General features: G+C 45.8%; 1 protein-coding gene across 7 annotated transcripts in view; it reads right to left on the reverse strand.

Moving 5' to 3' along the window:
- LAMA2 (laminin subunit alpha 2) overlaps nucleotides 1-13,426 on the reverse strand; it is a 3,858,378-nt gene that overhangs the window by 1,448,865 nt on the left and 2,396,087 nt on the right. For all 7 annotated transcript variants that reach the window (XM_086927001.1, XM_086926997.1, XM_086927002.1 and 4 more), the window contains 2 exons: nucleotides 5,764-5,952; nucleotides 5,548-5,675 (listed from right to left, as the gene is read on the reverse strand). In XM_086927001.1, coding sequence (XP_086783127.1) covers nucleotides 5,548-5,675; nucleotides 5,764-5,952 — 317 coding nt within the window. The remainder of the gene's footprint in view (nucleotides 1-5,547; nucleotides 5,676-5,763; nucleotides 5,953-13,426) is intronic.

A 13,426-nucleotide genomic window follows, 5' to 3' on the forward strand; every position in this document is an offset into this window, starting at 1 on the left:
GGGTCAGGTCCTGGGGATGGGGGCCAAAGGACCCCAAAAATACAAAAAAAAGGGGGCCATAAAAATATACATATATAAAAAAAGCTGGCATCTCGCCGGAGGCCCCGATGCCTCCCTGCAGCACTCTGTAAACACAGCCCGGCACATTCTAAGTTGGGGAATTAAGTCCCCTCGAATACTGAGGGTCCCTGGGGGCCAAGTAGTCCACCAGGTACCTTCAGTAAGTGCCACACTGCTGGATTGCAGAGAGGTAGTCCGAGGCCACGCCCCTTTTTACACCAGTCTGGAAACACGCCTCTTGGCACTCTGCTGTGGGGCGATGAGGTCTCTCGTATCCTGAACTTGACATGCCCAGATTCTCGTCAGACCTCTGCAGAACACCTCATCATGTATAGTTTTTTCGACTTTACATTAACTTTCAATGCAGTGCTTTGTGCATTTGTTTTCAAAGGGACATTTCCCCTATTTTCATAACACTTGAAGGCTTGGTTTATTTTCTTCACTTTTAGTTTATATTTGTTCGTATTTGTTTATTTTAACTTACACTTGGGGTGCAAGTTTGGATGGCTCCTTTATTTCTTTGCCCGCATTGATTAGTTTATTTGTTTCGCTCAAAATGTCACAAATTTGAAGATGAAACAGAGTTTGCCTTCATGAAATCAACACCTCTTTAGAATTTTCTGCTGTAGTGGTCAGGAAGTTCAGCCACATCAAGGACCAGGTATATAAATGTTTCATGCAATCGACTACAGCAACCAAATTTGCTCTACTTTGTTGCACAAGGGGGAAAAAACAGCATAGAACCATATCCAATAAGATTGACTTGCTGCTGCTGGCTTCCCATGCGCTATCTAGCATAGGATTTGTACAAGACGTTTACCATTCCAGTACAAATATCTGCGTCCAGAAAAGCATAGCACTGTGCTACACATTTGATATGTGCTCTGCACTTAAGCGCACATGGAATGTGTGTGTGGTTTTTTTTTAGAGTAATGTAAACATTTTTACTTTTTTACCATCTATTTGAAGGAGATGTTGGGGCATATTATCAAGGGGGTTTATCTCCGCTTTTTTGGCTTTAAAAGCCAAGAAAGCGGAGATAAAATGATCTCCCTATTACCTAGCTATCGCTAACACCAGTTAGCGACAGCTAGTAGGAGATAGCGACCATCTTGGGCCCCACTTTGCATGTCAGTGATATTTATCACTAATGACATGCAAAGTGGGCGTTCCAAGATGTTAGCGACTGGAAACAGTCGCTAACATCGCTATCTCCTATTACCAACTTTTGGAGATATTCGCGCTAAGCGCGAATATCTCCAAAAGCTAACACCTGCCCTGAGCAGTTCTTAGCCATGTTAACCAATGGGAGGTGGATAACATGGCTAAGAGCATTAGCTCGGTAATGCATGAATATCGCTGACTTTTCAGCGATATTTATGCATTGCGGCCGATTTTTATCGCATTTGTGATAAACTTGGTAATACCAAGGTTTATTTGCGATAAAAATTGCCGCAGCTTAGCAGTAAATTTTTGTCTCTAACCAAGCAATAGCGATAATTATCGCTATTGCTTGGTAATATGCCCCGTTGTTTTTTGTACATAGCCCAGTCTTGCTATCTTAGCACATCTTGCTTTGCACCATATCCTATGGGTATTTGCTCTGATCCAACCAAGTAACCTTCCAGTAACACTCTAATTGATGCAAAGTGACACAAAGCAGCACAAAGTGCTTTTCGCCCTCTGAAACGATAACCTTACCAGCTCAAAAAAAAATTTGTGCTGGAAGGCAAAAACCCTGCAGCACTTTGCATTGCTTTCCACTGCCACAAGTCCTTAGTAAATTTGGGTTTAACAATGAGGCCTCTCTCTTTTATGTCCCTTGCAAAGGAATTGTCCAGTTCAGGGTGCAACACCGATGATTCTTCTGAACAGTGTCAATTTTTCAGACCAGAATGTTTTTACTGTGGACGGAAAAATCTAGATGCTTGAAATGACAGAATCAGCCCATTGGTCATAGGACCCCAGAATTCACTGACAACCTAGTGAGAAACAACCCATGTTATTTCCTGTTTGATCCACACCCGTTGGATTCAATATTTGGAGTAGAGCTAGTATGCTCCTATAGGTAAGGGTATTCTTAACTAGAGTGAGTAAAAATACACATGCCATGATCAAGTAACGGAGCTGCTATTGCCCTGCTAGATTTCTGTAGCCAATGGGCAAGGCCTTTTATAACAAGCACGATTCACAATGTTACATCCCAAAATGAGCTGCATCATTACTTTTGAGTGGGTCCCTCAAGCTCTTATATGGATCGCAGTCAGCAGCGGCCCACGCAGGTAAGAGCGGTAGGGTCGGGTAAGGGGAGGAGGGGATATCAACAGAGGACGACAAGGGAAAATTATTTATTTAATTTTCCCTCATGGTCCTCTGTCAAATCCACCCCGCAACCCGGCCCCACTGCTCTTACCTGCACGGGCCGCTACTTATGACAGTAGTAATAACCATTATCGCACATACACACAGAGGGCCCTTAGAGATTAGATCAGATATTGAGTCTGGTGCTCCTTACATCATGTTTCGAATACTGCTGAATGGGATGCTGTCCCTCAATAGAAGTCCTGCAGGGGAGTTGAAGCAGCAACATTTATAACCTTGTCTGGGTTTACTCTGTATCCTTGCAGTTTAGCACATGCACAAACCTGTTCGCTAATAAAAGGTACTTGTAGTGTACAAAAATGTAATCTAATGGTGATGGCTATTTTTCAGAAGTATATATGGTATGCAGCAGTAGGTTTCGAGATCATTTAGTAGGGCCACTAACGACGCCTCCTCACTGTTTCACTATGCATGATGTATAAAGCCTCCTAGGATTATGGTTAAACTGGGCTTGAAGTGGCTATAAGTTGATATTGGCAAGGATGAGACAAATGGGGGCTCCTCGTTTCACATTTCATATAAGGGGACCAGAGCAGTGGCAGCTGGTAATGGGCAGTGGTAGGGTTGAAGGTTGGGGGGGTTTTAGGAAATACAAAAATGAAACTTACCTGCTGTTCGCTGTTGCCGTTGCCGCCACCAGCCGCCGCCTCTCCATGCAGGAACAGGAAGCACCCAGGCTTGCAGATGCTGTGGTTCTGAGCTCAGAGAGGGAAAGGGAGCCAGGGCATGTTCTCGGCCCAGGCTGTAATGCAGCCTGGGTGGAGAACATGCAAAGTGCACATGACTGCTTGGCTGGTCCGAGACGGTTGGCCAAACATTGATGAGCAATTTAGGTGCAGCACCAGTTACTCCTCCTTCCCGACTTCACAGGACCCCAGCCCCACCCCTACATAACTTGACACAACCAGAATTAGAAAAATAAAATAATATTACCAAAAGTTATCATCATTTTCTTTGCTTTGCTCTAACGCAGTGGGGCTACACCCCTACGCCTTAGCGGAGGAGGCGCCACTGGACCAAGGAACAGTTCAGCAGACTACAGTAGCTAGTTTCTGTATTCGGATAGATAAGTATATTTCCATATAGTGCTCTGCAATTCAGCACCCTAAGACCATCAACAGGATGTGAGAAAGCTAGCTGGCATGGCTGGGCTGCCAACATGTTAGCCCTGATTATCTGAGCTCCCACTGCTCACAATAAGATCTGGGAGCAGGGGTCTAAATATTTGAGGTCTGAATGTTCTACCATCCAGGCTTGAGAAGCACCCTAATTGCTGGGTGATCATAGAAGCTTTCTTCCTGCTGTCTTTTGAGATCCAGTGGCGGAGTAGAGCACAATGCCTATGAAGAGGGCCCCTGGCTTGCCAGTTTTACTGAAGATAGCTGCTTGCATTCTGTGCAAAGAAGAAGGCCTGGGAGAGATCAAGTTGCCCAGTGACACAGGCATTTGGGACATCAAGAGAATCCTATATGGACTGATGGGAGCAGCTTGTGCCTGGCCCCGTGAATCTGAAACACTTAATTTGCTACAGTCCAAGCTATAAAAAGTCTGGGGTGTTGCAAAAGGCACAGTGGAGTTGGGCTGAGGTGGCACAGGTGAGTCCAAGGGGTAAATAAGCGATCAACGCAACAATGGCAGAAGACTTCAGGAAATGTGTCTGTGAGAGGAAAGGTGGTGAGGATCCGAGTGGTCCGCTTGCCATGAATGCCACGGTTCACTTTTGAGAGGGAGGAGGAGCTGAAAGGGGGAGTGCTGGCTGACTGAGTGGATGCTCCTTTAATCGCCATAGTGAAAAAGTGTTTTGAGACGCACAGAAGCTTAATGGTAAGAGAAAGTCAGAATCATGCATTGCAGAGAGGACACTTAGTGCAATGAAGCCACCCGCTGGAAAATACTGACATTAGGATAGAAAAAAGAAATACCTCCCCTGGCTACAAGTTTCATACACATTAGAGATGTGAGTTTTATACTGAAGGTTCAAGTGATGCAGTAAAAAGGTAATGGTTTTGTTGGTTGCAGGATGGTAATTAGAATGCCCCTTTCTGCCCTGAGGCAATAGCTACACCAACATATCATCTACAGAAAAAAAGAGCTCAGCATGTTGACTCAGAGCAATAACTGATCCAGTACTATGCTGTAACATAAACATAAGTGCAGGGAGAAATTGTTTCATAAGAGCCCACTGCCGACCTCCTTGCATTGCCGAATTCCTCCTCTGAATATTTCTCGTATCACCCTGCACGTCCTGTCTCTCTACCACACTTTGATAGAATACCCTAGTTCTCCCTTTTCACTAGGGGGCATATTACCAAGGGCCTTATTGCCGCTTTAGCTGGAATTTTTCCCGCTAAAGCGGCGATAATTTTATCGCCCTATTACCTAGCTGTCGCTAACACCAGTTAGCGACAGCTAGTAGGAGATAGCGATCATCTTGGGGCCTGCTTTGCATGTCAGCGATATTTATCACTAATGACATGCAAAGTGGGTGTGCCAAGATGTTAGCGACTGGAAACAGTCGCTAACATCGCTATCTCCTGTTACCTACAAAGGCGTACTTTTGGAAATATTTGCGCTAAGCGCGAATATCTCCAAAAGCTAACGCCTGCCCAGAGCAGTTCTTAGCCATGTTATCCAATGGTAGGTGGATAACATGGCTAAGAGCATTAGCTCGGTAATGCATGAATATTGCTGACTTTTCAGCGATATTCATGCATTTCGGCCGATTTTCATCGCTTTTGAGATAAACCTTGATAATAGCAAGGTTTATCTGCGATAAAAATCGGCAGAGCTCGGCGATAATAATATTGCTGCTAACCGTGTTAAGCGATAATTATCGCTTAATCTTGGTAATATGCCCCTAGATTTGTGTCTATTTCGTTCTCTTTCCTTCTCCTTTTTATAATTTTTTCTCTCTTACTCTAGGTCAACGTTTGTTGATGAAAATTAAGTTCCCCGGTGACCGAAAATGAGTGCCCACCTTCTTCAACCACCTGCACAAATTAAGCACTGAGCTGACCCAATTTTCACCTTGTCAAACCTTTGACATTCAAGTATCAAAATATACACCTTCAGGTGCTAGACATGTTTATAGGGAAGCTAATTTACCTGCTTTGTCTCATGATGTTGCCATAAGAGGCTTTGATGAGAATATATTGAATGTCATACAGCACATCCATGAAGTCCTCACGGGTGACAGGTCTTCCATCTACAGATCCCAAATATCTCCATTCATGCTGAAAACCAAACATAGCGAACATTGAATACACTAATCCAGTGATGAAACCTGGTTCATCAAAGTCAGAACAAAACAGTTACAGGTACCTCTGTCATCTCAATCTCATGACGGGTCAGCTGTCCAATCTGTGGTGCAAGCATGTGGCGAACTATAATCTTATGATTAGCCGGGGGGCCTCCTCTTATGATGACTTGGGGCTCAAAGGTTGAGGAACCCGTTTCCTCTCGGGCCTCAAAATAAATTGCATATTTCAACTTGCCTCCATAAGCAGTCAGCTGCAGAATAACACAACATGAATATCAGTCAGAAATAGAGAATCAAAACATGCACACTTATTTGGGTGTGGGCTCATTTTCAAAATAACACATTATAGTTGTCAAACACGTTATTAATTAATATTTCACATTGGTCCATGCTACGTACCATAAGAAAAGCGTTTTTTTTTGTTTTGCTAATAACTGTGATGATTGATCACAACATTTTCACTTTAGCTGCTGTTTAGAAAGTTTTCGGGTGATTCGTAAAGAGGTGGCCAAGAAAAAGGGATTTTCCCAAAGAGCATTTTCCTCATGCAATTTCACATCGGGATTTTGAACACAACTATAGCCTGAGCCACTGAACGGAAACACCAAATTTTGCAGAAACATAGATCTTGGTCCAAGAGACCACTTTTTATTATTTGGTGTAAATCCATTCAGTAGTTTTTGAGTTATTAAAGAAAAACGATCTAGAGATGCAAATACTCCGCAGATCCGACAGAGTTTCGAAATGAGATGTGATTGGCTGCCAGCACTTCAAACAGGAAGTGTTGGGAGCCATCTCCGAGTCCCAAGAATACACATTAAAAAAAAGACAAGGGGGCGGGGTAGGAAAGCCCTGACCTATTAGGCCTGATGGAGGGGTCCCAAAAATGTTGGGAGGGATTTTGCACAAATCCACGGAGGATCTGCACCAAAAAGTTTACAAAAACAAGCAGTCTCCTGTGCTCGTATTCTTTTTTTTTTGTCCCGAGTGAGGCAGGTTCTGGGGGGATATATTTTTATTGTGGGGGAGAGAGTGCACGTGACCCCCATCCCTAGACCGAATTCGGCCCCAGGGACTGCCAAAACCCACGGGCCCACTGATATTCAGAAGAGGAGGGAGACTGCACTCAATGGGCTGATTTTGGCCCCAGGGCCGCAACCCTCCCACTCCAGGGCCCAGCCATAAAAATTGTGTGGAGAGGTCCATGGCCCCCCTCCAGGTATGATTTTGGCTCCGGACACCCTAGCCCCCGGGCCCCAGCCATGCCAAAAAAGGGGGAGGTGGGACATCTGGCTCTCCTCCCCAGGCTGTTTAGGCCTTGAGGCCGTCAACTTCCCGGGGCTGGCTCCAGCTGTGTTTCGGGATACCCTGCCCCAGAACTTAGTGGTTTCCTGATGGCACAGAAAGGTAAACCTGTGTTTGCTCTCACTTGGCTGGAGCCATTTTTAGCTCTATCCAAGCGAGAGCAGACACAAAGTCTGCTCCCTCCAGGCAGGAGCATCAAAAATACTCCCATTAGCTGAGAGCGGACTTTTCAACTGTTTCCCTGCCCGCACTGAATTGGGCAGGGAAACAGATGAAAGCATGCTCCACCCCTCAGGGAGCAGCCTTTTTAGCTGCTCCCTGTGGGCAGGAACAATGCTGGCTCCTCTGAGAGACAGGGGACCAGATAGGGCCACGGGGCATTCGGGCTCCTCCCACAGCTTCCAACAAACATGCAATGGGTGCCATGTTTAGGCTATGCCCCCCTCCCCCATTATTAATTGGTTAGACCAATGGGGTCCTTGAGGCTAATATTAGCCCAGGGAGGGGCTGAGTTCACCCTCCCCCAATAGTATATGTCCGGTGCCCAAGAGATGGGACAGTTTCGGCCCTGGGGATCCCAACCCCCTAGGGCTGGCTCCAGCTATGTCCGGGGATGCCCACCCCTAGGACTTAGCTGTTTCCCCGCCTGCACTGGCCTGGGCATAGAAATCTGTGATTGTTCTTGCTCCCACTAAGAAAGAGCAGACACAAAGTCTGCACCCAGTGGGCTCCAGTCCCTGGGAGGGGGCCGCTCAGCCCCTCTTCCACAATATTAATTGGTTAGGCTCCGTGGGACAGTCCCAGGGGCCAATTTTATTTTATTTATTTATTTTATTTTGAAAGTTTTATATAGCGCGAACAAGATCTTTGCAGATATCAGAGCGCTTTACAAAGACAAGGGGTAAGAATAGGAGAGTGCATAACAGGCATTTGGGCATAGCGTAACTGTAGGTAATAAGTGAGTGGTAGGGTAGGTACATGAGGGGGCATAGACAGGCAGGTAAGTCAGTAATACAAATAGTACAAATAAGAGGGAGCATAGACAATCAGGTAAGTCGATAATACAAGTAATACAAAAGAGCAAAGAGATCAAACAAGTAGTACAGATCGGCGCAGAGTCTTAAAAAGTCCAAAGTAATAGTTCAAGTGTATTTAGCCATGAGGATAGCTTTTACTTCTTTCTTAAAAAGAGGAGTGGAGGAGATGAGCCTGGTTTCAGGAGGGAGTGAGTTCCAGATCCTGGGCGCCATTCCTGAGAAGGAGCATTTGTAAGTTTTTTCCTTCCGGAATCTTCGAGGCTTCAGCAGAAGATTGTTTGTGCTTCTAGTGGTTCTGGAGCAGCCCGAAATTGTCAACTTCTGAGTGAGGTAGCCGGGTGAGTTCAGGTGTACAGCCTTGTGCGTCATGCAGGCAATTTTCAGATGTATTCTGACTTCAAAAGGCAGCCAGTTCAGGGATTTAAAGTCAGGGGAAATATGTGAGTGTTTTTTAGATCCAGTGATGAGTCTCGCTGCCGCGTTTAGCGAAGCTCTTAGGGGTGCAGTTGTAGTTAGGGGGAGTCCGCAGAGGGCGATGCTGCCGTAGTCTATGCGAGGGATGACTAGTGCTTGTACTGCAGTTTGGAAGTCTTTGGTTGGGAGGAAGGATTTAAGTTTCCTCAAGGTATTTATTTGGAAGTCCGCTCCCTTAGTTGCCATGCTGATATGCTGCTGCATGTTGAGATTGGCGTCAAGTGTTATGCCTAAAGATTTTGCTGAATCCACGATGGTCGGTTGGACATTGAGTGCAGTTAGGTGCTTAAGCCAAGTTTGAGTGGTAGAGATTTTCGCGGGAGGTGAGATCAGAAGGAACTCAGTTTTCAGAGCATTGAGTTTGAGGTTATCGGCAAGCCAGGATTGGGTGCTTCTGATCGTTGAGTTCAGAAGCATAATGTCTTTGGGGGATTGTAGTTTGAGATATAGTTGGGTGTCATCAGCGTAACATGTGAAAGTGTACATTGGATGCTTGCAGCAAGGTGGTGAGAGGTTCCATAACTAGGTTGAACAATGTTGGGGATAGGGAGGATCCTTGGGGGGCACCTAACGATACAGGTACTGGAGAGGACATCAAGTTGTTGCTCTTGAATTTCTGAGACCGGTTGTGTAGAAAGGAAGTGAACCACTGGAGAACAGTCCCAGAAAGACCCATTCTTGTGTTTAAAAATTTGAGTAAGTTCTCATGTTTAACGGTGTCGAATGCTGAAGAGAGATCAAGAAGGATGAGGAGGCAGGTATCGTTTTGATCTAAAATTTGGAGGGCGTCGTCAATTATGTGAGTCATAGCCGTTTCGGTACTGTGCCCTGCTCGGAAGCCTGATTGATGAGGGTTGAGGAGATCAAACTGCTCTATGTGTTTTGTCAATTGTAGTTGAACGCATTTTTTCAACAGTTTGGCGAGAGTGGGAATGTTGGTAATAGGACGGTAATTGTTTAGATCAGTGGGGTCGGCTGTTGGTTTCTTTAGTAAAGGTGTGACTTGTCCAACTTTGAGGGAGTCAGGGATGGTTCCTTGTTGAAGTGAGCTGTTAATAATTTTAGTCCAGAGTGGGAGGAGCAAAGGGGTGAAGTCTTTTACAGCGTTAGCAGGAAGGGGGTCATTGAGGTGATTGGATGGTTTCAAGGTGCTGAGCAGTCTGTCAATTTCTTCTTCAGAGTAGGTGCCAAAGGATGACCATGTAGCATTGTTTTTTGGTTAAGTGGGTGTTATGCAGTGGGGTTTGGAGTAAAAGCTTGCGTCAATGAGGAGATCGCTCCTTATGTTGTCAGTTTTTTGGTTAAAGAAAGCAGAGAAGTCTTCACAGGAAGGTGCATCGCCCATAGCGCTGAGTGATTGGGGTTGTTCCTTGGATTGTGTTCTGATTAGCTCAAACAGTTTTCTTGGACGGTTTTTTGCTTGGTCGAGCTGGAGTCTGAAGAAATCTGATTTTGAGTGTTTTATTTTCCTGAAGTAGGCGTTTCTCTTTTTCTTCAGAGTTTTTAGGTGCAGTGCCGAGGGAGCAGGTCTCCAGGTGCGCTCTGCCATTCGCATGGCCCGTCTATCTTCATTGAGACTCCCGTCGTACCATGGGTTAGAGATCTTAGTGGAGACTCTTTTCAGTTGCATCGGTGCAGCCTCATTGATTATTGAGGTCATAGCGTTGAGATAGTGGTCCGTTAAGAATTGAACGTCCGTAACGCCGGTAGGGGGAAGTAGGAGATTGCAGCTGTTAGGGGGTAAAGAGTTTGGGTTGAGTTTCTTCAGGTCTCTTTTCCAAACTTTGGGCTTATAGGATTGAACCAGGTTAAGTTTAACTTTTTCATTGATGAAGAATGTGACAATATGGTGATCTGACCAGTCACAGGGTTGGATTGATTCAAGTTGAATAGTGTCCTCTTCGGAGATGATAAGGTCGAGGATAGAGCCTTTGTCATGGGTCGGACTGTTGCATATTTGAGTGAGGTCAAAAGCGTTGAGGAAGTTTTTGAGGCTATTTACCACGGCGTCACTGCGATCATTCCAATGGCGATTGTAATCGCCAAGGAAAATTTTAGTGTTTTGCCGTCCTGAATTGGTTAAGATTGTGTCCATGAGTTGTTGGGAGAAGGTGAGGTTGTCCCCAGGTGGGTGGTAGATGATGTGTAGTGAACATACACGTTTGCTTTCGCTGATGACATCAAGGCAGATGTATTCACAGGAGGTAAGAGAGTGGACGGTGACTTTATTAACTGAAAGGTTGCTCCTGTAAATACATGCGATTCCACCGCCTGTCTTGCTGGACCTGTCAAGTCTAATGATGCAGTAGTTGGGGGTATATCCATGATAGGAGTAGAAGATTCAGTTAACCATGTTTCAGTTAGGATGGCTAGGTCAAGGTCCAAAGTAATGATGAGATCAGCGACCTCCGAGGAGTGTCTTTGGGCCGATCTGCAGTTGAGAAGTGTGCATTTGAGTCTGGGGGTGCAGAGGGAGGAGGAGGGTTCTAGTGGGGGGGACTTTTGTGAGGTTGTTGCAGACGGAGCCTCTGTTGTTTTGCGTGGGGTGCCTGAGGGGGTTGGAGAGAATCGTAGGGATGGACAGGTGTGTGGTAGCTAAGTGGTTTTGGGGAACCGGGACATATGTGCGGAGTAGGGTGTGTATGTCGAGGTCCGAAAGTGTATTGACCGGGCCCCAGGAGATGGGTACGCAGGGCCAGAAATCAAGCCCAAGGGAAGGGATCCCAGGGCCAAAACCGACCTGGGGAGAGGGATCAGGCATAGCGTTTGTGATGTGCAAGTGTCGTAGATGACAGCTCTGTGGACCTTCTTACACACACTTTCTTGCACAAAGACAAACCAATCTCCATCATTATTTTTGTGGATTTATCCAGCATCTCATTTTGTCATGTGGTTCTAGGAGTATTCTTTCATTGAAGCATACATTTTGTTGCTTGAGCTGTGATGTCGGATCTGCTGACTGTAAAATAAAGTCCCTATCTGGTTTTTTTTGGTGCATTAATGGAGTCATTTGCTGAGATGTCACTCCTGAGTAAAGGGAATATGGTAGCTCCCCTCTCAGGCAAAACTTTTATCTACAGGATAGACACGGCTCCAGATGACCCAATCAGATCACTTGTGAGTGGGACCTTTCAGTGTCTTCATTCAGCAAATCTCACCTAGAATGAGGCTTGCAAAATTGTTCGCAGCAGAGGAAGGCAGGTGGTGGAAGACAGGTCCCCAAGCAACTAATCCATCCTGCAAGTAATGGCTGAAAACATAGTGCATGCAAAAAAAATCTGGCTTTTGCTAATAGCTTGTTTGGATCAATTGTGTTATGATGTTGTGGTATTTACTCTCTCTGGTAGTTTTCATTGCATTTTCCTGATCCATCCTTTACTCCAAGGTGTTCATGTTAAAGTTGTTCTGCCTCTTCTTAAAAGAAATCTGTTCAGTGCATTCACGAGTTTACTAGTACACCTTTTTCTAACCTAGATTTTTTAAAATCTGTATAGTTATGTGTGGTGATGAACCACGTTGTGTAGTCCTGGGACTTGTAACCTCACATATCCTGATTACACTTTGGGATTTTTGCAAAGCACAGTGCTTCAGAATATTAAAAGAAATGAGAGGAATAGCAATATTTATGTTTTACTGCAGTGGGAAACAGGAGCCATTGCTGCAAATCTGACTCAACCCCATATCTCCACAAGCTGTACAGAAAAGGACTCTTGCATCGGCGAGGATGAGTTGCTGCTACTACAAGAGGCCGCACAGGACAAAAGAGATGAAGGACTTGTGCTGCTCAGTTCCATTTCCCATGACCTGCCCTATGCCTCTCCGTGCCCTCAAAGTTGACAACTGGCCTGGATCTGAACCAAGCCCCGCCACGCTGATACCGGTCCATATCCTACCATACTGCCCTACTCAGCTGCACGCTTTGAATAACGCCTTAACAACATACATACTGAATCCCACAGACCACCTACTGATCCCAGACTTCTCCAGTCCCTATTAAAGGTGATCATGGGATGGAGAAGTTTTTTTAGCCATGATATCCTCCTGCGCTATCTCCTGATCAAGAAACATCCGGGAGCAGGGACAGGCCATAATTAAGTAGTCAAGTGAAATGTGGAAACTTTAACCAACTTCATGAAGGCATGAATTTCCTCATTTTTTCTGGCAATGCGAGAGTAACGAAAGGTTTGACCACCCCTATCTAGCACCTACATTCCTTGATGAAATACTCCAGCAGCAGAATCCCCATTAAATCCTTATTTGGTAGTAAGCCCCTACTTTTGTGCCACAGATGTCTCTGTCTTTTCACATTCTTTCACATACTGGAGGCCATCTTATAGAATGAGCTCAGCATCACTCTTCTGTTTACTGACGTTAGGACCTTACTTTTTAACCCCATCGCTGCGGGGCTAATTCCCCTGCGGCGCGGGGGGGAGGGGGCCGTGCGCGGCGCCGCTGTGCTGCTGACGAGCTCGGCTCGTCATGCAGCACGGTGGCCGTGTGCTGGTGATGAGCTGAGCTCATCATGGCCACGCCCACTCAATGGAACGCCCAGCACAGCGGGGTAATTATCCCTGCGTGGGCGTTCCGCGGAGGCCATGACGAGCTCAGCTCGTCACCAGCATACGGCCACCGAGCTGCATGACGAGCTGAGCTCATCAGCTGCATGAAGGGGTTAAATATTTGATATGCATGGAATTTTTCTCATCCTAAGTGCACGCTATTTGCTCTACATTAACCAAGATTTGCGTCTTAGGGTACATTTTTAAAATCTTGTTTGGTTTCCTGTCACACTCGAGTATCAACCTTTTATAAATCCTTATATAACTGCTTGTATCGTATGCAGCCACGGCCCGTGCAGGTAAGAGCGGCGGGGCCGGGTGGGGAGGGGATTTCGACGGACAGCCATGAG

This window comes from Lissotriton vulgaris, chromosome 6 (genome assembly GCF_964263255.1).
Source record: "Lissotriton vulgaris chromosome 6, aLisVul1.2, whole genome shotgun sequence".
Lineage (NCBI taxonomy): Eukaryota > Metazoa > Chordata > Amphibia > Caudata > Salamandridae > Lissotriton > Lissotriton vulgaris.